The sequence below is a fragment of the Chrysochloris asiatica genome, unplaced genomic scaffold (genome assembly GCF_000296735.1).
Source record: "Chrysochloris asiatica unplaced genomic scaffold, ChrAsi1.0 scaffold00374, whole genome shotgun sequence".
Classification (NCBI taxonomy): domain Eukaryota; kingdom Metazoa; phylum Chordata; class Mammalia; order Afrosoricida; family Chrysochloridae; genus Chrysochloris; species Chrysochloris asiatica.
Genome location: NW_006408892.1, coordinates 2,105,138 through 2,124,573, shown reverse-complemented (window position 1 = coordinate 2,124,573; position 19,436 = coordinate 2,105,138). Strand labels below are relative to the sequence as shown.

The 19,436-nt window shown below is 51.1% G+C and overlaps 3 protein-coding genes across 5 annotated transcripts; 2 read left to right on the top strand and 1 right to left on the bottom strand.

Annotated features, from left to right (window-relative positions):
- Nucleotides 1-4,235: 4,235 nt before the first annotated feature.
- Nucleotides 4,236-5,305, top strand: NR2C2AP (nuclear receptor 2C2-associated protein). Its single transcript, XM_006876320.1, has 5 exons — nt 4,236-4,273; nt 4,383-4,473; nt 4,671-4,776; nt 4,863-4,930; nt 5,189-5,305. The coding sequence occupies exons 1-5, from the start codon at nt 4,236-4,238 to the stop codon at nt 5,303-5,305; spliced, it is 420 nt and encodes a 139-aa protein (XP_006876382.1).
- A 199-nt stretch (nt 5,306-5,504) lies between these two features.
- Nucleotides 5,505-10,118, bottom strand: RFXANK (regulatory factor X-associated ankyrin-containing protein). 3 transcript variants are annotated; one of them, XM_006876317.1, is made up of 8 exons: nt 9,932-10,118; nt 8,327-8,410; nt 8,118-8,183; nt 7,859-7,959; nt 7,458-7,583; nt 6,911-6,977; nt 6,448-6,528; nt 5,505-5,575 (listed from the first exon to the last, which is right to left on the bottom strand). In XM_006876317.1, the coding sequence occupies exons 1-8, from the start codon at nt 10,116-10,118 to the stop codon at nt 5,505-5,507; spliced, it is 783 nt and encodes a 260-aa protein (XP_006876379.1). The 3 variants fall into 3 exon arrangements, with proteins under 3 accessions (XP_006876379.1, XP_006876380.1, XP_006876381.1); XM_006876318.1 differs by lacking the exon at nt 8,118-8,183; XM_006876319.1 differs by lacking the exon at nt 8,118-8,183 and having other exon boundaries at nt 8,327-8,407.
- Nucleotides 10,119-11,573: 1,455 nt separating this feature from the next.
- On the top strand, nt 11,574-19,202 carry MEF2BNB (MEF2B neighbor). Its single transcript, XM_006876316.1, has 5 exons — nt 11,574-11,610; nt 14,507-14,619; nt 14,997-15,061; nt 17,930-18,043; nt 19,169-19,202. The coding sequence occupies exons 1-5, from the start codon at nt 11,574-11,576 to the stop codon at nt 19,200-19,202; spliced, it is 363 nt and encodes a 120-aa protein (XP_006876378.1).
- Nucleotides 19,203-19,436: the final 234 nt, after the last annotated feature.

Sequence of the window (19,436 nt, the reverse complement as noted above, 5' to 3'; positions counted from 1 at the left end):
CTCATAGTGAATCTGTGTAGGGTTTTGGAGGAGTGGCTGGTGAGTTTGAACTGGCGACCTTGTGGTTCAAACCGACCTTGCAGCCCAGTGCATTCTCCTGCAGCACCACACCAGAACCCCTGACCTCTTGGAGAGGGGTCCACACCCCACTGGTCCTCATAGCAATGTGTTTCCGGGTGAGCCATTGGATGTCTTTGTGCCTAAGTTTCACCCTTAAAATGTGAATAATTGACATTTCCCACCTTAGAGGGTTTGCTGGGAGAATGAAATGCAAAACAGCCCATTTTCCAACTGGGGAAACTGAGGTTCTGGGGCAGTATCACGTGTGAGGTGGCACAACACACCTAGAGACAGTGGAAGCCCAGGTCTGTGGCCACAGAGACAGCTGGCCCCCTTCCACCTAGGCTGGCGCCAGGGCTGAGCTCTAAGGGGCTGGCTGGGGGCCCAGGGTAGGCTGTTGCCGGGGGTTTGAATAGAAGGGACCAGCCTGGGAATCTGCTGGGTTCAAAGAGCTATTTATAGGCCTGCATTGGGATTTGCCCAGCCTCCCCCCCTCTCATCCCTTGATCCCTCTGTGTTTCCTCCACTGGGGCCCCAGCCAGGGGCTGCTGCAGGGGAGGAGATGGAGAAAAGGACTGGTGGCCAGACCTCAAGAAGAATTGGGTCTCAGAGTGGATAATGTGGCCCTGAATGCCTCCGACTCCCAAAGTGACAGGTGGATACGTGGACATACCCCATTCCGCCATATTTACAACTATCACACACATTGTACCCATAATCACTGACACCCTGTCGTGGTGGTGGTGGTTATGTGCTGTGGAGTCAGTTTCAAGTCATAGCGACACTGTACTTACTGTGTTTCCGAGGCTGTAAATCTTTACAGGAGCAGAAAGCCTCATCTTTCTCCCACAGAACAGCTGGTAGTTTCGAACTGCTGACCTTGAGATTAGCAGCCCGATTCATAACCACTACGCTACCAGAGCTCCTTGATACCCTGTCATAGCCCCAGCCATACAGTGAATAGAATGTAGACTTCACACACCCCAACACACAAGCATGACTCCGCACACAAGCAAACCTGCAGCTGTGTGCTCAAGTCACACCTTCTGACCCCTCCATACTCACATCCACCACCATACACACTACACTATGATACTTACATGTTGCCATAGTTACAGCTTGGGTACAGAACCATGTTCAGTGAACACCCAATGTCATCAGCCACCATACAGTTGCTCCCAGTCACAGCGTCACAGCCACTCCACACCCAGCCACACTTGTGACACCCTGATACCACATGTCACATCCATTCACAGACACTAGGCTAGCCCATAATCAGGGCCAACACCCCAGACTCCCTATTCTGAGTTGGGGAGAGGTATGAGGGATTCCTGTTATACCCTCTCCACACTCACCCCCTACCTTATGCATATTGATACCTATCACCCCTACCCTCAAGAGAAACTAAGGCTCAAAACTCTTAAGAGGGTCTTTTGCTGCCTGCTTCAGGAAGATGGACAGCGAGAATCTCCTTCGGAGCAGCTAACCAGAGATGTCCTACTACCCCAAACTTGCTGTCTGGCCTCAGAGAGGCTGATTCTCTCTGAGCCTCCATTTCCTTCCCAGAAAAGTATAGAGCCCAGCCCAGCAAAGGGTATTCTTGAATCAAACTGGAACTTGAATCTCAGTCCCCCCTCCACATAAGCTCTCCCCCAGTGACTCTGATCAAGTCACTTTATTTCCCCTTGCCTCAGTCCCCTTCCACCTCCCCCCATTAACCAAAAGAGTCACTGTTGGCCCTTCTAGAGCTTCCATTGCTTCATATCCCCTGGGAGGGGGAGAGTGGTTTGGCTTCTTCTCCATCCAAGCAAATGAATGGGCCACTTCTGGCTGCCCTGCTGGAAGCCTGGAGCTCTTAATTCCCTGGAGAAACAGGAGGCTCTTTCATGCCTGGGAGCCAGGGAGGGGTGAGAAGGCAGGAAGAGGGTTCAGAGCTGGCCTCCTACCAGTGACAAGGCAGTCCTATGCCAAAGCTGGGCGTGATGAGGAGGGATGTGGAGGTTGTGCATACACTCACTGGGGACTTTGGCCTAGTCATTGCATCCTCACTGTAAACTGGGGGTGGGGTGGGGGATGGTGGCAATGGGACTAGCCACTGCAGTGTCCATGAACCAATGAATGGAAACGAAACTCATCTTGGAGTTCCACAAACAGCAGACTCTTAACAAATGCATCACTGTTGTGTCTCAGCCCAAGGAGCTCACACATGGAATCCTCCAACAGTCCTATAAAGAGAACTGTCCCCATTTTACAGATGAGCAAACTGAGACTCAGAGAGGTCAAGATGCTTGTCTGAGGTCACAAAGCCAACAAATGGCATAACTAAGATTTGAACCACATTTGGCTCTTCCAGAGTCGTTTTTTCCTAGCTACTTCTCTGGGAGAAGGGCATTTCTTGTCAGCTCCAGCCCTGAGACCAGCATAGCTAGGTCTGAATGGCACCAGATCATGCTTGAATGCAGTAAGTCCTGGCAGGCAGGGTTGGATGGGGCAAGGCTGGATGGGGCAGGCCATTCCACTAGTGACCCAGTTTCCCAGGCAGCCCCCTTTTAGGGGTGGGTTTGGGCAGACATCAGTAGGATGCCAGAGGACCGCTTCCCCAGCCTTTGAAGGAAGGGTCTGCACCCTTGTCATTAAGCTAAAGCCAGGAACTGTGGTCTCTTGCCAGCAGCTAGCTGCTCTGTCTCAAAATCCTCCATTCATAAAGATCTGAAGGTGTCGTGCCCTTCCTCAAGCACCTTCCATGACTCCTCCTAGCCCAGCATGATCTGGCTCCACAAATATAATTCCAATTCATTTTCTTTAACCCAAGCAGGCTCCTGCTTAGAACACTGTCTTTAATTTTCTCACCCTGGCCAATCCACTAAAGTGCAGCTCTACCTCCTCTCCTTCAGAAAGCCCTCTTCCCAAGTGAAGCCCCAAGCTCCACCAATCCCATCTGTTCCTCTGGCCCAGCCCTAACCTCATAGGGCTTGGAGTGTCTGTATCTAGTTGTCTTCCTCAGTTGTGGGCTTGTCAGGCACTGGTCTGGAGCTGAGGTCTCTCCCTGCCCCTATTGTCACCTATCTTAGAGAAAGAAATAAGAATCAGGGTAAGATGAAGTGATGGTAAGAGGTGTTTAGTGAATCAGTGAACCATTTAGGCTTTGTGTGACCTGAACTTGGTGAGCTCCTGTTCATCCCTCAACACCCTCTTCGCATGTTTCTTTGATATCCCAGGCAACATTGATGGGGAAGGTAGGTTTGGAGGCTGAATCTATTCTGTCCCAGAAGGGGCCAGCACTGTGACCTCTTCCTTAGCAATTCCTTCAGCCTCTGAGAGGCAGGGAGGTGTAAGAGGTTTCAGGCTGCATTAGCACTTTGGCAATGTATTTGCTGAACTTTCCTAATTTGCAAAGTATTCGTTATAGGAAGTCTTTAGGATGGCAAAGTCAGTGCTCTGTACCTTACATCAAGAAACATCATCCCGCACGTAGTGGGTTCTCAAACGCTTTCAGTGTTGGTTTTTTTTTTTTTTTTTTACTATTGTGAGGATGGTGCAGGACTGGTCAGTGTGTCACTCTGTTGTGCATGTTGTTAAGAGCCTTCGAATCGGTTCCCACCCAGAGCGGCTCTGTATAGTGTTTCTGAGGAGCGGCTGGTAAGCTTGAACCACTGACTCTGCAGTTCATACCGACTTTGCGGTTCAGTGCATTAACCCACAGCACCACACCAGGATTCCATGTTGTGCATAGGGTCGCTGTAAGTCGGAGTCTACTTCATGGCATTTAAATTGGGAAAGAAATCACTGGGCGCAGGCTCTTTAAGAGGTGGGCATGGAGGGGGCGGGGCCATGTTATGTTCCGCCCATAGGAACGGGGCAGGGCGGTGACCGTGTGTCTTCCGGCGTCTGTGCCGCTTGCACGCGGTTCCGGGTCCCGGCTTCTGGATTGTGGCGCTTGGCGCGGGGGAAGCCGAGGCTCTGGGCGAGAGGGTGGCTACTCTAGCTCAGCAGGTAGCCGGATTCCCCTCTTTCCACCCGCTGTGAAAAGCCCGATACCTGCGCCCTGGCAGTTTCCCTGAGTCCCCTAGTTTTTCTGACATTTACGTCTGGAGTGGGGCTGGAATGGCGTCTGGCCCCAAGCCACAGGTGAGCACTTCAGAGGTCTGAGCCCTGTGCAGCCTTGTGGAACCAGTATGACCCACTCTTTGGTTTGTTCGGAGACCTTGAGCAGGTGAGAGCCTGAACCAGAGCCCCACGTAGGTGGAGTTGGGGGGATGGAGAGGTGGGGCCCGGGTGCTTGGCTCTACCTGTTTTCCTCATTTTCACCCTGGTGCCCTCAGGGTGAGTTCCGTGCTGAATCGCAACACCAGGGACTTTGGGAAGAAGCATCTGTTCGACAAGAATGAGGAAACCTGCTGGAACTCGGACCAGGTAAGGCAGGTTTCTGGACCCCCAATCCTAGTCTGAATCAGATCCAGGACCTAAGGTGCCCCGAGAACTCACAGTATCCCAATTGGGGACCCTAGGAGTGGAACGTTATGTTGGACCTCCTGTGAACTGTGTGAGAAATAGGCATAGTTGGTTCTGAGCCTTGTGGTACAAGCCTCAATTTCTTCATCTGCTTCTAGGGCCCCTGCCAGTGGGTGATGCTTGAGTTCCCTCAGTGTGTCTGTGTTTCCCAGCTGCAGATCCAGTTCCAGGGGGGCTTCTCAAGTCGCAGGGGCCGCCTGGAAGGTACTGGGAGGTCTTGGGGCATGATGGGGGGTAGAGGGCCTCCCGCCCCTCCCCACACCCACCATCTGTCTTTTTCTGGGCCCCAGGATCCAGAGGAACTGAGGCACTTTGTAGGATTGTGGACTTCTACCCTGAGGACAACAACTCACTTCAGATATCCTGTGAGGTGGTAAGGTGCTGGGGTGGTCTGGTCCTAAGGACATAGGACTGACTACCTGGAAGTGATCTAGCACAAAGCATAGGTTCCCACTTTATCTGTAAAATGGCACAATTATAGCCAATTCTGTGGGAAGCTAAAAGGGACCCAGGTCACTCAGCATTGTGGTGTTGCCTACCCAGGATCTAGGAGGGGTGGGGACTGATGGATGGGCAACTCAGAGCTGTACGTTTCCTTTGACTTGCCTGTGCTCACACCTTCCCTGTGCCAGCCACCAAGCTGGACCGGCTGAAGGTGACCTTCGAGGACATGTCTGACTTTTTTGGTCGCGTGGTCATCTACCACCTGCGGGTGCTGGGGGAGAAGGAGTGAGGCCTCCTCTAGGAAACCCTCAGGGAAGCACAGGCCAGCCGTGGAGTTCTGCACACAGTTTATTGGTTCCTCTCGGAACGGCCCTCTTCCACCACTGTCCCGAGCATCTCCCCATGGCTGGGAAGTGGAAGCCACCTCTGATGCCAGTTCTGGGTTGACTGTTTTGTTCCCTGAGTGTCTGAGTCCCTGATGGCAGCCTTCACTCGGGGTTGGTGGGCACAAGGTTACTCTGAAAGAGCTTGAGAATGTGGTTCTCAATCACCTGTTGCACTAGAGACAGGGAAGAGAAGTGAAGAACTTGTGCTGTGATCTTGAGTGAGGCCTGAGACACAGGTACCACCCAGCTGCACCTGTTTCTTGGGGAGTGAGTAGTGGGTCTCCCAACCCTGATACCTTGGCGGGTCCAGGGGATTCACACATCCTCCTCCAAGCACACAACTAGGAACCCTGTACGTCTCCAAAGCTTGTCAGAATGTCCTTGTTCTTGGTGAGTTTTCAAAGCTATAAAGGTTAGTTCTAAGCAAACCAAATTGGTGGGTTGTGATTTTTATGAAAAGACAGGGGTTGGAAAGAATGGCTTCTGTTCCATATGAACAAAACTCTCCAAAAGGGAGGTGTTTTTCAAGCTTTCTATCTCTTCATGACCCTGAGGAAAGGGGTTGGTTCTGTAGGATCTCCCTGTTTTTCAGATGGGAAGCTAGGTCCTATTGTAATGGGGAAGGGGGTTCTAACTGGGGTCTGCCAATATATCCTGATACCCACCTCCCACCATGGGTTCCCTGTCACCCTAGAAGAGGGAGAAGGCCAGACCCTGGCTCTGTGTGCTATAGCTGGCCTACATGCCTTTGGGTCATAACACTCTGGGCCTTTGCCTGGGCTGTTCCTCCTTCCAAAACCACTCTTCTAGGGAAGCTCCCCTACCTGGGCTGGGCTTTGCCTCAGTGCCTGTGTGTCCATATCATGGCCCCAGCCACTGAGGCACGTTGACTTCCCTCCCCAGCATACTAGGATCTGTGGGGGCCAGTACACACACAGCAGGTGCCCAATGTTTGCTGGGGTGAATGCTCACTGCCAACATGGCTGGCATCTAACGTGGTCACCCACTGACAGCATCACATTACCACTCTATGCCTCAGACCAACCTTTGCGGTATCCTAGGGCCACAGCAAGGTCCATTGGGGTGTAGCCAGAGTCAGCCTCCGTGGTGAGGTCAGCTCCTCGGGCTAGAAGCAGAGTGATGGCAGATGGGGGCAGCTAAAGGGGGATGGAGGAATACGGGGGGAGCCCGAGGGTACTGGATGGGGGATAGAGAGAGGGGGACTGAAAGGAGTGTTAGATGGAGGCTGGAGTGGGGCTGGGAGCCCAGAATCAGGGCTTAGAAGCTCCAGTGATTTCCCACCTTGTAGCCAAGGGTCTATGTTTGCCCATGTGACCCTGAACAGTTGGCCTCTCCAAGCCCCAGTCTTCTCTGATGAAGGACCTTAGTCCCATCAGGTCAGACCCAGACCCCCATGTTCTCCTTCAGCCTCCTCTCACCCAAAATGGTCTGGGTGGAGCTGCCCCAGCCCCCGAGGTTTCCTAGCTAGGGCTCTGGGCCCCACTTACCCAGCAAGGCCTCCACGCACTTAACGTGGTTCCCCCGCACAGCATACAGCAAGGGAGTCCCTCCATTCTGCAGTGGGGGGAGGGAAGACAAGTTCTAGCTTTTCCCAATCACTAGGACTGGCCTTCCTCTGGCCTCTAATCTGCCAGGGCTTCTCCCCCAATTTAATACACTGCCATAGGTCTCCTTCCTCAGAGCTTGGAGCAGACAGCCTTACCTCTGGGAAGTCCTCCTTGACCATGCTCACCAGATGGCACTTCTAGGCTGTTGCCACTGCCTGTGCACTGCCCATCACAGCGCTGCCCACTACATCGAAGCTGCCTGTGTACTCATCTGCCTCCCCCCAAGAGTGGGAGTTCGGGGTCAGGTCTGTCTGTGTTTTTAGACTCAAGAGCAGGACCTGGCCCCAGACCATGCTCAGTATGTGTTTGGGCAGGAACACAGGCCAGGAGGCTGTGTTGGAATGGACGCCTAGGCCAGTGAGGTTGGAGCCTGGGGCAGCAAAGCAGGCACACAATGGGGTGGGTAGGTGGCAGGGCATGCCCTCACCCAGTCATAGATGTTGATGTCCACGTCCCGCTCCAGCAGTAGCCCCACGATGTCTGTGTAGCCACCTGTGCTGGCCAGTGACAGGGCACTTTCCCGCTCCTTGGCCAAGATGTGTGGATCGGCCCCCTGGAGGCAGAGGGGGGTAAAGGGGGCAATGGAAAGGAGAAAGGAGAAGGAAGGTTGGGGTAGAGAGGTGGTAAAGGGGGGTAGGGAGGTGAGGAGTAGAGAAGTGGTAAGGGGAGGGGGCAGAAGGAGAGTGAGGAAAGGGGTTAGGTTATTTCAGGAAACATGGGGCCCCCACTACAGCCCAATTTCATAGACCAGGACTTAGTAGATATAGCCAAAACCCCTTCCCGCTTGCCCAAAGGCCAGAGGGATCCCCCAATTGGACCCAGACTCACCCACTCAAGCAGGAAGCGGACAGTTTCGATCTCACCGAAGGCCGAGGCCCAGATGAGGGGTGTAAAGCCACGCTCATCTGGTTTGTTGACTAGGTTGTCCCCTGGAGGAAGGGGCAGGGCAGGAGCTGAGGTCAGAGCCAAAGAGAGGGTGGGAGGAAAGCACACAGGTAGAGGCACACAGAGTACATGTGTTCAGACAGGGCTCGATATACCAGCACACCCATGCGGACACGACAGCATACACATCGTTGACACACACCTTTCCTCAAGTGTTCCTTCAGCTGGCTCAGCTCCCCCTGGGCTGCGAGCTGGTGAATGGATAGGGCTGCGGGCCAGAGAGAGGGGGAGAAGCTGTTGGGGAGTCCTTATTTGTCCCACGCCCTCTCTGGGCCTTAGTTTAGACCTGTCCAAAGGGGCACCTCTCCATTCCTCCCCAACTGGCCCCCGGAGACCCTGGGCGCTACTCACAGTCCAGGGTGGCTGGCAGGGCCGAGACCTCATTCCCACGCTGCCTGTTGGTGAGGGTGGTGGAGTGCTTCAGGGAGCTACCTGCTGGGAGAGAGGGCAGAGACATCAGTGTCCCCTCACTGTATGTCTCAAGGACTGTACGGAAGACCCTGGAGGTTTGCAGCTACTGAAGACAGTGCCTGAGACTGTAATCCTTATCTGCCCCACCTTCTCGGATACCCAGGGGTTATTTTCTTCTCTGGACAAACAAGATGGGTCCTGTTCCCAGGGAGCCCAAGGCAAGGGGGTAAGTCAGGCAAAGAAATAGAACAAAACTTTCAAGTAGAAATACTGCTCAGAAGAAATAAAGAACAGCTATATGGTGACAGAAAGGCAGAGGGAGAGTCTATTTTACATGAGGTCAGAAAGGACATCTCTGAAGAGGTGACCAACTGAGATTGAGATAAGGCAAAAACCAGGCACAGGAAGAAGTGGGGGAGGAGCAGCCAAGGCAGAGGGAGCAGCAAGTGCAAAGGCCCTAGGGTGGACTGAATTAGACTTGTTCAAAGACTCAAAACTCAACCTTTGGTCCCTCAAAAGGTTAAATGTAAAATTATCCTATGACCCAGTAATTCCACTCCTCGTTTTCTACCCAAAAGAACTGAAAACAGGTATTCAAATAAATCTTTGTACACAACTGTTCATGGTAGTATTTTAATAACCAAAATGTGGAGACAACCCAAAAAGCTACCAACAGACAGAAGTAAGTAAGACAGAAGTAAGGGTGTCCACAAAAAATGGAATGTTATTCAGGCACAAAACAATAACAAACTTCTGATACATGCAATGCCATGGATTAGCCTTGAGAAATTAGGCTCAATGAGAAGCCAGATGCACAAGGTCACAAAGCGTTTGATTCCACTTACATGAAATAGCCACCAAAAAACAAACTAACCGTCATGGACTCATACTGACACAAGAAGCCAGACGAGCTGCTCTATAGTTTCTGAGACTCCATCTTTACAGCAGCAAACTGCCTTCTCTTTCTCTGGCAGAGTGGCTGGTGGGTTTGAATGACTGACATTGAGCTTAGCAGCCCAATGTTTAAACCACTGTGCCACCAGGCTACTTCATGAAACATCCAGAATAGCTAAATTCACAAAATGGTGATTAGTGGTTGCCAGGAGCTGTTGTTTAAGTGCCGTTGAGTTGCTTCTGACCCATAGCCACTCTGTATAGCGTTTCTGAGGAGCGGCTGGTGAGCTTGAACCGCCATACTTGTGGTTCAAATTGACTTTGTAGTCCAGAGCATTAACCCACAGCACCACACCAGGTCTCCTGCCAGGGCTGGGGAAGGGAAAATGAGTGAGAATGCTGGTGTTCTGTAACTGGATAGAAGTGGTGTCTATACAACATTGTGAATGTACTATATATACTACTCAATTGTTCACTTTAAAATGGACATTATAAGTAATGTTAAAAATGGAATTATAAATAAGTCAGGAAGTACTTTGATGGTTAGAAGAAAAGGCCTGTCCCAGGTAACAGGACCACAAAACAAGAGGACTTATTTCTATTGTCTGACTTACCACCTATAGCACATCAGTCCCAGAGGAGGAGTCTTACCCTGTGGTGAGGGGACCCCAGCATCCACTTCAGAATTTCCAGGCTCTGGGGTACAGGGGAAGAGGCTGAGGACCACAGTGTCTGAACTGTCAGGGGTCTCATCTCTGAGTTCTTCCAGATTCCTGGACTCTGGGACAGGGGGAAACTGGGCCAGGCAGAGGTCATCTGCAGGCTGGGTGGGCTCCATGCAGGAAGCTGGTGAGACAGGCCAAAGGATCAAGATGACAGTAATTATCATCAACAGTTCTTATCAAGTAGGATCAGACTATACCTAGCCAAGGTAGGTAAACTGAGGCTGGTGTTAATTGTCAGAATGTAACAGAGTTAGCAAATTAAACCAGAGCTCAATTGCTTTACAGTGGTTCCTTCCCTCCCCGCCCCCCCCCCCCCCCCGGGCCTCGCCCCCTTCTCCCAATGGTACCACCAACATGCAAAGGTTAAAAGTCCCAGGTTAGACTAGGGATTGGATTCCCTCCTTTGCCTCTTAACAGAACTTGAGCTTATGACTTAACCCTGTGTGCCTCAGTTTCCTAAAAACAAAGTCTAAAGAAATCAGGGTACCTTATTCACAGGCAAAGCTTAATACTAGCTATGGTTTTTTTGTGGGGGTCTCCAGAAAGAGTGAGGTCTTAACAAAGATGTGACTGACCCCAGTAGTCCCACCCACTCTTCCCTACCGAATTCAGGAGGCCAACTCACCTCCCCACGAGTCTCCTCTGTCTCCCCGCGCCTCAAGCCGGGGTCCCCCCAAACTTGGAGGCTCAATTCAAACTTTTCTCCTTCACTTGATCTATGAGGGGCAGGCTGGAACCTAGTCCCTCAGCGTCCTAGCTTCTTCAGTCGGGACAGAGTAACTTGATAACACGACTGCTACCCCCACTCCCGAACTCCCCCACTGCGCCTGCGCACCACCGTCCCCCAAAAGTGCGGAAAAACCCGAGCTTTAGCAACTGGTTCTGGCCCTTTAAAACTCGGGGGAAGGGGCGTGGCTTCCGCTGGGACCTGAGAAACGCAGTTACGCCTGCGCACTCTTGGCCACAAAGCTCGGGAAGGATGGGCGGGGTCTTTGAGAGCTCCGAGGATTTCAAGGAGTCTGCGCGCCCATGCCAAACTCCGCCCAGAGTTTTGTCTCGAAAGAACCAAACTGCATCACGTTTTGAAGCATGGGAGGAGCTTTCCCCAACTGGGAGGGCGGGAATGAGCAGGTGGTTAGTCCTGGACTTAAAGGAACAACATACCTATTGCCGCCCCCTTCTATAAAAACGTCTCTCCTGCAGGCCCGGAGGCCCAAGAAGGGCGTTTTTACGGTCTGTGGCGAAGTGTGTGGAGTGTCCCCTAAACTCGTCAGAACCAGAAAAAAGTTCTGGAAAGAAATCCTTTGCTTCTCTCGGTCTGGACCTTCCTCCAGAAGCCTGGAGGGGTCTTCATCCCCTCCTTACCCACCCACGGTGTGCCTCCTCTTCTCCGTCTCTCTCACAACTCCTCTCCTATCCCGAGAGACGGAGGGGTGAGGAAAGCAGACCGACTGGTACCGGAACTGGAGTAGACCGGCGTCCGGTTTTAATAGCGGAAGGCTAGGGCAGACGTTCTCGTCTCCAAACTTCCGGTTCCGATCCCAGGGATTCCGTTGATCGCAGCAGCTATGGAAGAACCGGAGATGCAACTCAAGGGGAAGAAAGGTGGAGCGGGGCCCTGTACGGGACGGAGGGTGCCGCGTGGGGGTAACTCGCGGAGTGGCTGGAGGTCGAGTAGGGGCTCGGAGCGGAGAGAGGACGGGGGTTATGATTGAGCCGCCATTTAATCACCAGGTCTTGAAAAGTTTCGGTTTCTGGGTTTTGTAAAATGGAAAGAATAATAGACTACCCCATAGGGTTTCTTGTGAGACTCTCTCTGAAGGTATTTGCAAAACGTTGGAAGTGCGCGTGGCAGTTGCTTTGTGTATTGCTTCCTTATTTCTTTATACATTTACGCATTTGTATAGATTAGATTGTATAGTAATAAATGGTAAGTTCTGAGTCATAGTGACCTTTGGTCAGTCCTGCGCCGTTCTCGCCCGTTGTTGAAAATGTTACGAATAGCAGCCAACATTGTTAGCTACACAGGTCTGTATCTTACTGCACATTTATTCTAGTTGGTTATTTAGAAAGCGCAACCACATTTAAGTCCCCTCAAGTCCTTTTGTGGCGCTGTAGGATAAGCAGTGGGCTGCTAACCACAAGGGCAGCAGTTCAAACCTACCAATCGCTCGGGAAACCATATACTGGGTCCTTATGAGTCCGAACCAACTCCAGGGCACTTAACAACAACAAAAAACATGTAAGGTGTAAGCTATTATGATGTACGTTTTCAAGATTAGGAAAAATGGATCTCAAACACATCTGGCTTCTCCCTCACCAGGCACACTGCCTTGGCCAGTCACACCAACTCTATTCATGTTGCAGACTTTGAGCTGAGTACTGTTACTTGCTATTTGCAGATGAGGAATCTGAGGCTGAGATGCCCCTGTCCTCAATGAAGTCAAGCTTAATGTCTTTGTAAATGCACATAAGAGACATTCTTAAGGTCCTGAATTGAGAATAGTGAAGGGGGCATCTGATTAAGCTTGGTGCCCAGAGAGGGCCTCTCCCAGGAGGTAACTTTTTTAGCTGAGGCCTAAGGAATGAAGGACTTGTGGTGTGGTGCTGTAGGATCATCACTAGACTGCAAATCACAAGGTCAGCAGTTCAAACCTACCAGCTAGCTGTTCCTTGAAAACCCTATGCAGGGATGCTATGAGTCAGAACCTACTAGACGGTACTTAACAACAACAAGGAATAAAGAAGAGCCAGTGGGGCTGGAAGAAGGTGTCAAGGCCTGGGGTTGTTAGGTACCGTGGCGTCTGTTCCAACTCATAGCGACCCTATGCTCAATAGAACGATACACTGCCTGGTCCTGCTTCATTCCTTAATCATTATGTTTGAGTCCATTGTTGACACTGTGTCAGTCCATATCCTTGGGGCTTTTCCTCTTTTTCTTTGATCCTCCAAGCATGATGTCCTTCTTCAAGGACTGGTCCCTCCTGACAACATGTCCAAAAGTTGAGAGGCAGAGTCTCACCATCCTCATTTTTAAGGCACATTCTGGCTGTATTTCTTCCAAAAACAGATTTGTTTATTCTTCTGGCAGTCCATGGTACTTTCAGTATTCTCTAACACCATGATTCAAATGAGTCAATTCTTCTATGATCATCCTTATTTATTTTCCAGTTTTTACATGCATATGAGGTGTGGCGCTGTGGGCTAATGCGCTGGACTGCAAAGTCGGTTTGAACCACAAGGTTGGCTGTTCAAGCTCACCAACTGCTTCTTGGAAACCCTATACAGGGTCGCTTTGGGTTGGCACTGACTCAATGGCACTTAACAACAACAACAACGTGAGGTGATTCAAAACACCATGGCTTGGGTTAGGCACACCTTAGTCCTCAAACTGACATCTTTGTTGGCTAGGGGTGGGAATTGATTTGGAATTGTGCTGTCTAATACAGTCTCCAATGGCCACAGAAGAGTACTTAAGCTTGAATTAAAGTGGTAAAATTAAAGTTGGGTTCCTCAGTCACACTGACCACATTTCAGGTACTCAGTTGCTATATGTTACTCCCATATTGGACAAAGAAGATTTAGGCCGTTTCTGTTATTACCGTTCACCTGAGCAGCGCTGGGAGTATTTAAAGGCCATTGTTGGCGGGAGGGAGCAGAATGCAGGGAGCTGAGCAGTGACTGCATCATGCGGGGTCTTATGGGTGGTGATAAGGAAGATTGGTTTTATTCTCTGACTGGTGGGAGCCATGGGATGGGGTTCAAGCAAGAGCAGGGCATATCCATGCAACTTGCTCTGACTGCTGCATGGATATTGGAGGCAAGAGGGGAAGCAGGGGGATTCGGGAGGTAACTGGGCTGGGACCCAGGCAGGGCACAGGAGTGCCTGGATTAGTGTGGGTGGTAGAGTGGGTGCACATGGATGAGATTTGGACTGTATTTTGTGACACAACAAGCATGGTCTCCTCACAGTTGGGGTAGGGTTGGGGTGAGGAGGACTAGGCACAACTGGAAAGATGGAAGTGCCGTTTGCAAGAGCAACCTCAGATGAAATCCCACCGGGGAGTTCAGGAGGGCCGTCATGCTTCAGTAGGCTTTCCTACCCTATGTGGCCGCCCATGCATGAGGGCTGGCGTGCTGTGGATGCCTAGGCACTTCCACATCTAGTAACCTGTGGGCGTCCTTCAGAGAAGAGTCTCAGGTGTAGTCTTCATGGGTTTGAGTGCCCCAGGCAGCACCAGCGTGTCCATTTCAGTGATTTGGGAGGGGAAAGATCATGGGTTCACTGGCCGCATTAGCATCCTTATCAGTGAGGCTGTGGTGCCAAAGGTCCCCTGGAAGGGCCTTGTTATGACTGTCTCCCCCAGCCATTGACCTGCTGGGTGGGGGTAACCCTACTAATCTCCCTCTGGCTGGTGTACAGGTTGGGGATTGTGACCCTGATGCTTTGTCCCTTCATTTTCCCTCTTTCTGCCTGGCTGTCCTTGGGATCTGGACCTAGTCACAGACAAGTTCACAGAGAGCCTGTACGTGCTGGCCAATGAGCCATCTGTGGCACTATACCGGCTGCAGGAGCATGTGCGCCGCTCCCTGCCAGAGCTAGCCCAGCACAAGGTGAGTCCCCGCCCCACCGTGGAGTGCTCCCACATACTCCTCCCCTACACCAGGGCAGGAGGGTGGCTGGGAAGGCCCATTGTGTGAAGCTAGGGCCATAGGAGTGGGGGTGTGGATAGGAGTCAAGTCAGACTCCAGTGAGGTGGTAGCTGGTGGCCCAGCCAGGTTGGGCTGTGGAGACAGACCTGTGTGTTGAGAAGGAGGTGGGACAGGCAGAGGGAGCAGCTGTGTTGAGACCTGGAGGCCCAGGAGGCCCGGTTAGGGAAGAAGAGGATTTGTAGGAAGAACGGTCTGGGCTGGTAGGCGGGAGGGCTCTGCGGTCACAGTGCTTGCCCTCCCTCCAGCAGCAGCCCCCCTATCACACTCCATCCCTGCAGGCTGACATGCAGCGGTGGGAGGAGCAGAGCCAGGGCGCCATCTATACAGTGGAGTACGCCTGCAGGTGAGTGCTCAGCCTCCCATCGTGCCCTCCACCCTCCAGGGTCTCCCTGCTATGACCCCATGGTGGTTATCCACAGTCCGTGGCCTTGAGCATTCAGGCACCCAGGGAGTCCCACTCTGTCAAACCCATCTTAGTAGTGGCATGGCTAGGCCTGCAGGTGGCCCCCCCCACCCCCAACTCCTGCCCCTTCCCAGGGAGACCTGGATGGGAACCTGAAGGGGACCCAGCACCACAGATGCAGCAGGATGAAGGGGGGAGGATGGCCAAAGCGTGAGGACAGTTTGCTTTTTGTTACGTTTTACTTCTTTTTCAAGTTTATCTACATCTTGAGGTTGAAAAGAAGAAGTAGGTGGAGTCATAGTAAACAGAAGCTGCTGAAAAGTTTGTTTCATGAACACATAGATTCTCCTAGGAAATCGAGAACTTAGCAGATTTCTAGATCCAGTTATTTTGCTTTTTTAGCAAAAGACACCCACCAGTATTTGATTTGATGGGCAGGGGCCCTTATCTCCCATGGTGTGGTTTTGTTGCCCACCTCAGTCTACTGTATTTAATATCTCGCTGCAGCTGCCTTGGATTTGGATGTCTGTGTCTGGAGGTGCTGTTTTGCCTCTGTCTCAGTTTGTGGCTGTTCTGGGGAAAGAAGGACACTCCTCTGGTAGTTCTCATGATTTGGCTCAGATGTTCTTTTGCCTTTTGCAACATGAAGATGTGTCCTAGGCATGAAGGATGGGTTATTCTGCCGCCATATCCCTGGTCCCTCTAGTGGGACCGAGGGTGGCTGGGCAGATGGCCACAGTGACCAATGGTTGAAGATGCCCTACCTATGTCAACAAAAAGTTGACAAGAGGTAGGAGTCGTGTACAAACACTGGCAGAGGGCTTTGAGAGCTTCAAACTCATCAGCAAGGCTGGAGGTAAAGGAGAAAAGTATTCGAATAGAGTGGGGGAAATGTGGAACAAAACTTAGAATCACTGGTCAGATGGAGACTGATGGAACCCCAAGACTGTGACCTTTGGTGACCCTTCAGGTCTGAAACTGCACTCTGTCCTGTAGCTCAGTCTTCACCCAGGCAGTAAAGTAATAGATGGCACTGTGGGTTAATGCGCTAGACTGCAGAGTCATTTGATCTACAAAGTCAGCAGTTCAAGCTCACCAGCTGCTCCTCAGAAACCCTATACAGGGTCGCTATGGGTCAGAATCGATTCAATGGTACATAACAACAACAACACAGAGGGAACAACACTAGTGAGGTACACGCACCACAGAATGGTCCACTATTGGAGACCAAAAGGGCAACATTTACCCCAGGACAAAAAGCTCACAAGGTTGGGAAAGAAAGAGGAATGGAAATAAGCACATGGAGGAAGTGGGATAAGTGATGTTACATGGAGGGGACTGCAGTCATTGAGGGGAAACCAAGTGTATGATTTGTTGAATGTAAAACTGATGATTTGCTCTGTAAACTGTCACTCAATTCACAGTAAGAAGTTTTTGAAAAAAAGAATAAATGGGGAGATTTCAAAAAAAAAAGGAAGAAAGTGTCAAACAAAGTCTGTGTCCCCTTCCCCTACTCTCACCTCCCGCTGTGTGGATGAGGTGGAGTTTAAGTAAATAAAATGACACCAAATTACAGATTCACGTCCTCCCTCACACAAGCCATATTTCAGGAGTTTAGTAGCCTTGTGAGTGAGCGGTGCAGATAAAGAGTACTTCCGTGATGTAGAAAGTTCCATGGATGGTGCTGGACAGGGCAGGAGGCCAGTGTTCTCTGAGCTGTGAGCACTTTTTTTATATTGAGATGTGTATTTCTCTGAGTCCTGGTGTGGCGTTGTGGGTTAAAGCGTCAGACTACAAAGCCATTTGAACTGCAAGGTTGGCGGTTCAAGCTCACCGGTTGCTCCTTGGAAACCCTATACAGGGTCACTATGGGTCAGAACTGACTCGATGGCACTTAACAGCAACAACAAAATACAAAGTTTCATGAAAGACTGCTTGTCTTTCTGCTGTTTCAAATACTTAAAGCATTATTAACAGTTAAAAAATGAGAGATATAAAAATTGTATGTCTAAATGGAATCCTGGTATAGTGCTGTAGGATAATCACAGGTCTGCTAACCACACAGTCAGTGGTTCAAATCCACCAGCAGCTCCTCTGCCATACTCTCTTATAGAGGGTCGCTATGAGTCAGAACCAACTGATAACACTTAACAGCAACAGCAGTTAGCTTATTAGCAAGCTTTTTTTTTTATGTTTTAGCAAGGTTTTTATCACTGTGGAATCAAATGCTGGGAAAGCTGACTTCCAATTGGTAGTGTTAAGTAAGGCAAGTGAGTTAGCACCACATTCCACTGGTTTTGTGTAGCTTTCCTGGCCAGCTGAGTACTAACTCTTCAGAGGCTCAGCGCCGTTTTCCAGCAGGTCCAGCAAGGAGGGATATTTTTTTATTAATACTCAGTTGCTGTTAAATTGACTCCAGCATGGCAACACCTTGTGTGTCAGAAGTAGCATTTTCAGTGGCTGATTTCTTGGAAGGAAATTACCAGACCTTTCTTCTGAGATACCTCTTGGTGGATTTGAAACTCTTAACCTGATTAGCTATCAAGCACATGAACCATTTGCATCATTCAGAGCGCCTTGTTTGTAATATAGAAAAAAAACCTCAAACCAAATCTGTGTGTCACCATTGATGCTGATTCAGGGTGGCCTTATGTGTTACAGATTACAACTGCTCCATGGGGTTTTCTTGGCTGTCATCTTTCTGGAAGCAGATCGTTAGGGCTTTGTTTCATAGAGCTGCTGGGGGCGGTCAGCTGCCAACCTTTTGGTGAGTAGTAGAACACTGACCCAGTTGTTGTCCTGTTTCAGTGCTGTGAAGAACCTAGTGGACAGCAGTGTCTCCTTCCACAATGTTGAGGGACTGCTCAGACAGGCCATCAACATCCGGGACCACATGAACGCCTCTGCTGCCCAGGGCCACAGGTAGTCCCAAGCACCTGCTGCCACTGCCACCACGCTGTGAAGACCATCAGCCAGAAGCCGCCCTTTCCCATCTCCTCTTGTCCTTTGGGGTCTCAGGAATGTCTAGTCTCATGGCACCTGGAACTGAGCTCTACCCTGTTCTGGGCACTGGGGACATGGATGGGACTGCAGCAGCTGATTCAGGGGGGTGGCAGAAGTGTGACATTGGGTCAACGTGACCAACAAGAGCGCCACAGATTCTGTAAAGGATGAACGTGGAATCAGGGTCTCTGAGGAGGGATGGGTGAGCGACAGCCTGGATGACAGGGATGGGGAGCTTATGGGAATGGGACTCCAGAATGGTGAGGGCAGAGGAGCTGGATAGGGTGGAAGAGCCAGGTGTGGCTTGGGTGGCCAGCTAAGGGAGACAGCTCAAGAGGTGGTGGGCTGACTCACTCTGTCCTCAGGTGAGCTAGGGAGGCCCTGTGCAGGCTTGGGTGATCTGGAAACAAAAGGCGACCCCAGGTCCCGTGTAGAGGAGAGTTCTGGAGAAATAACTCTTCTGTTTTTCACAAAATCCTAATAAATGCTCATCTGGGCGCACATGAGCATCTGGACCTACTTGCAGTCACTGCAGGCCACACACTCACCTTGGTGGGCATCTGTTGGGGTTCTGGCCTTTACCAGGTATTTAGAGAGAAACTTACCAGTGTCGCTTGTTTTCACACTTGAGATACAAGAAATATGGAACACAGATGCTCCAGAGCATGTCAATGAAGGCTTTTCCCTTTGTTGTTAGGGTCATTTGCACCAGAAGCATAGCTTTGGGGCGCTCTGCAGGAAGAGGCTGGTGACAGCATAGAGTGCCTCGCATGGGACAGCACACAGCAGGGCCTCAGCCTGGTGTTCCTGTCACAGTCCCAGTATGACTTCAGTGTCCTACTTGTGTCTATTGTTACAAATACAGAGTCTGAATGTGCCACTCATACCTCCTCTCTGGATTTCCATGGAATCAAGCACCTGAAGGGGTCCCAGTGAGGTCCTAGCAAGGATGCCTAAATGCCCAGGCCAAAGCCCTGGGAGCCAGAATGAGACCCACATCCAGGCTGGGGTTCCTGATGGACACACTGCTATGTTTGTTTCCAGTCCCAAGGAGCCACCCCCACCCTCCTCTGCCTGATTCCACAAGAGACTGGAGCTCCCAGGCCCCAGGTCAGTGCTGGGACGGGGCTGGGGCCTCCCCTGCTCTGAACTAACCAACCCTGCTGTGTCCATGCTTGCGTAACCACGCCAGCTCTCCACAAGGCTGGTGGGCACACTTGTCTGCCACCATGGGAGGAGGTCCACTTTGCCCTCCATGCTTGGGGACATTCTCAGTCTACCTCCCATCCTTTCTCTGCCTCACTCTTGTCCA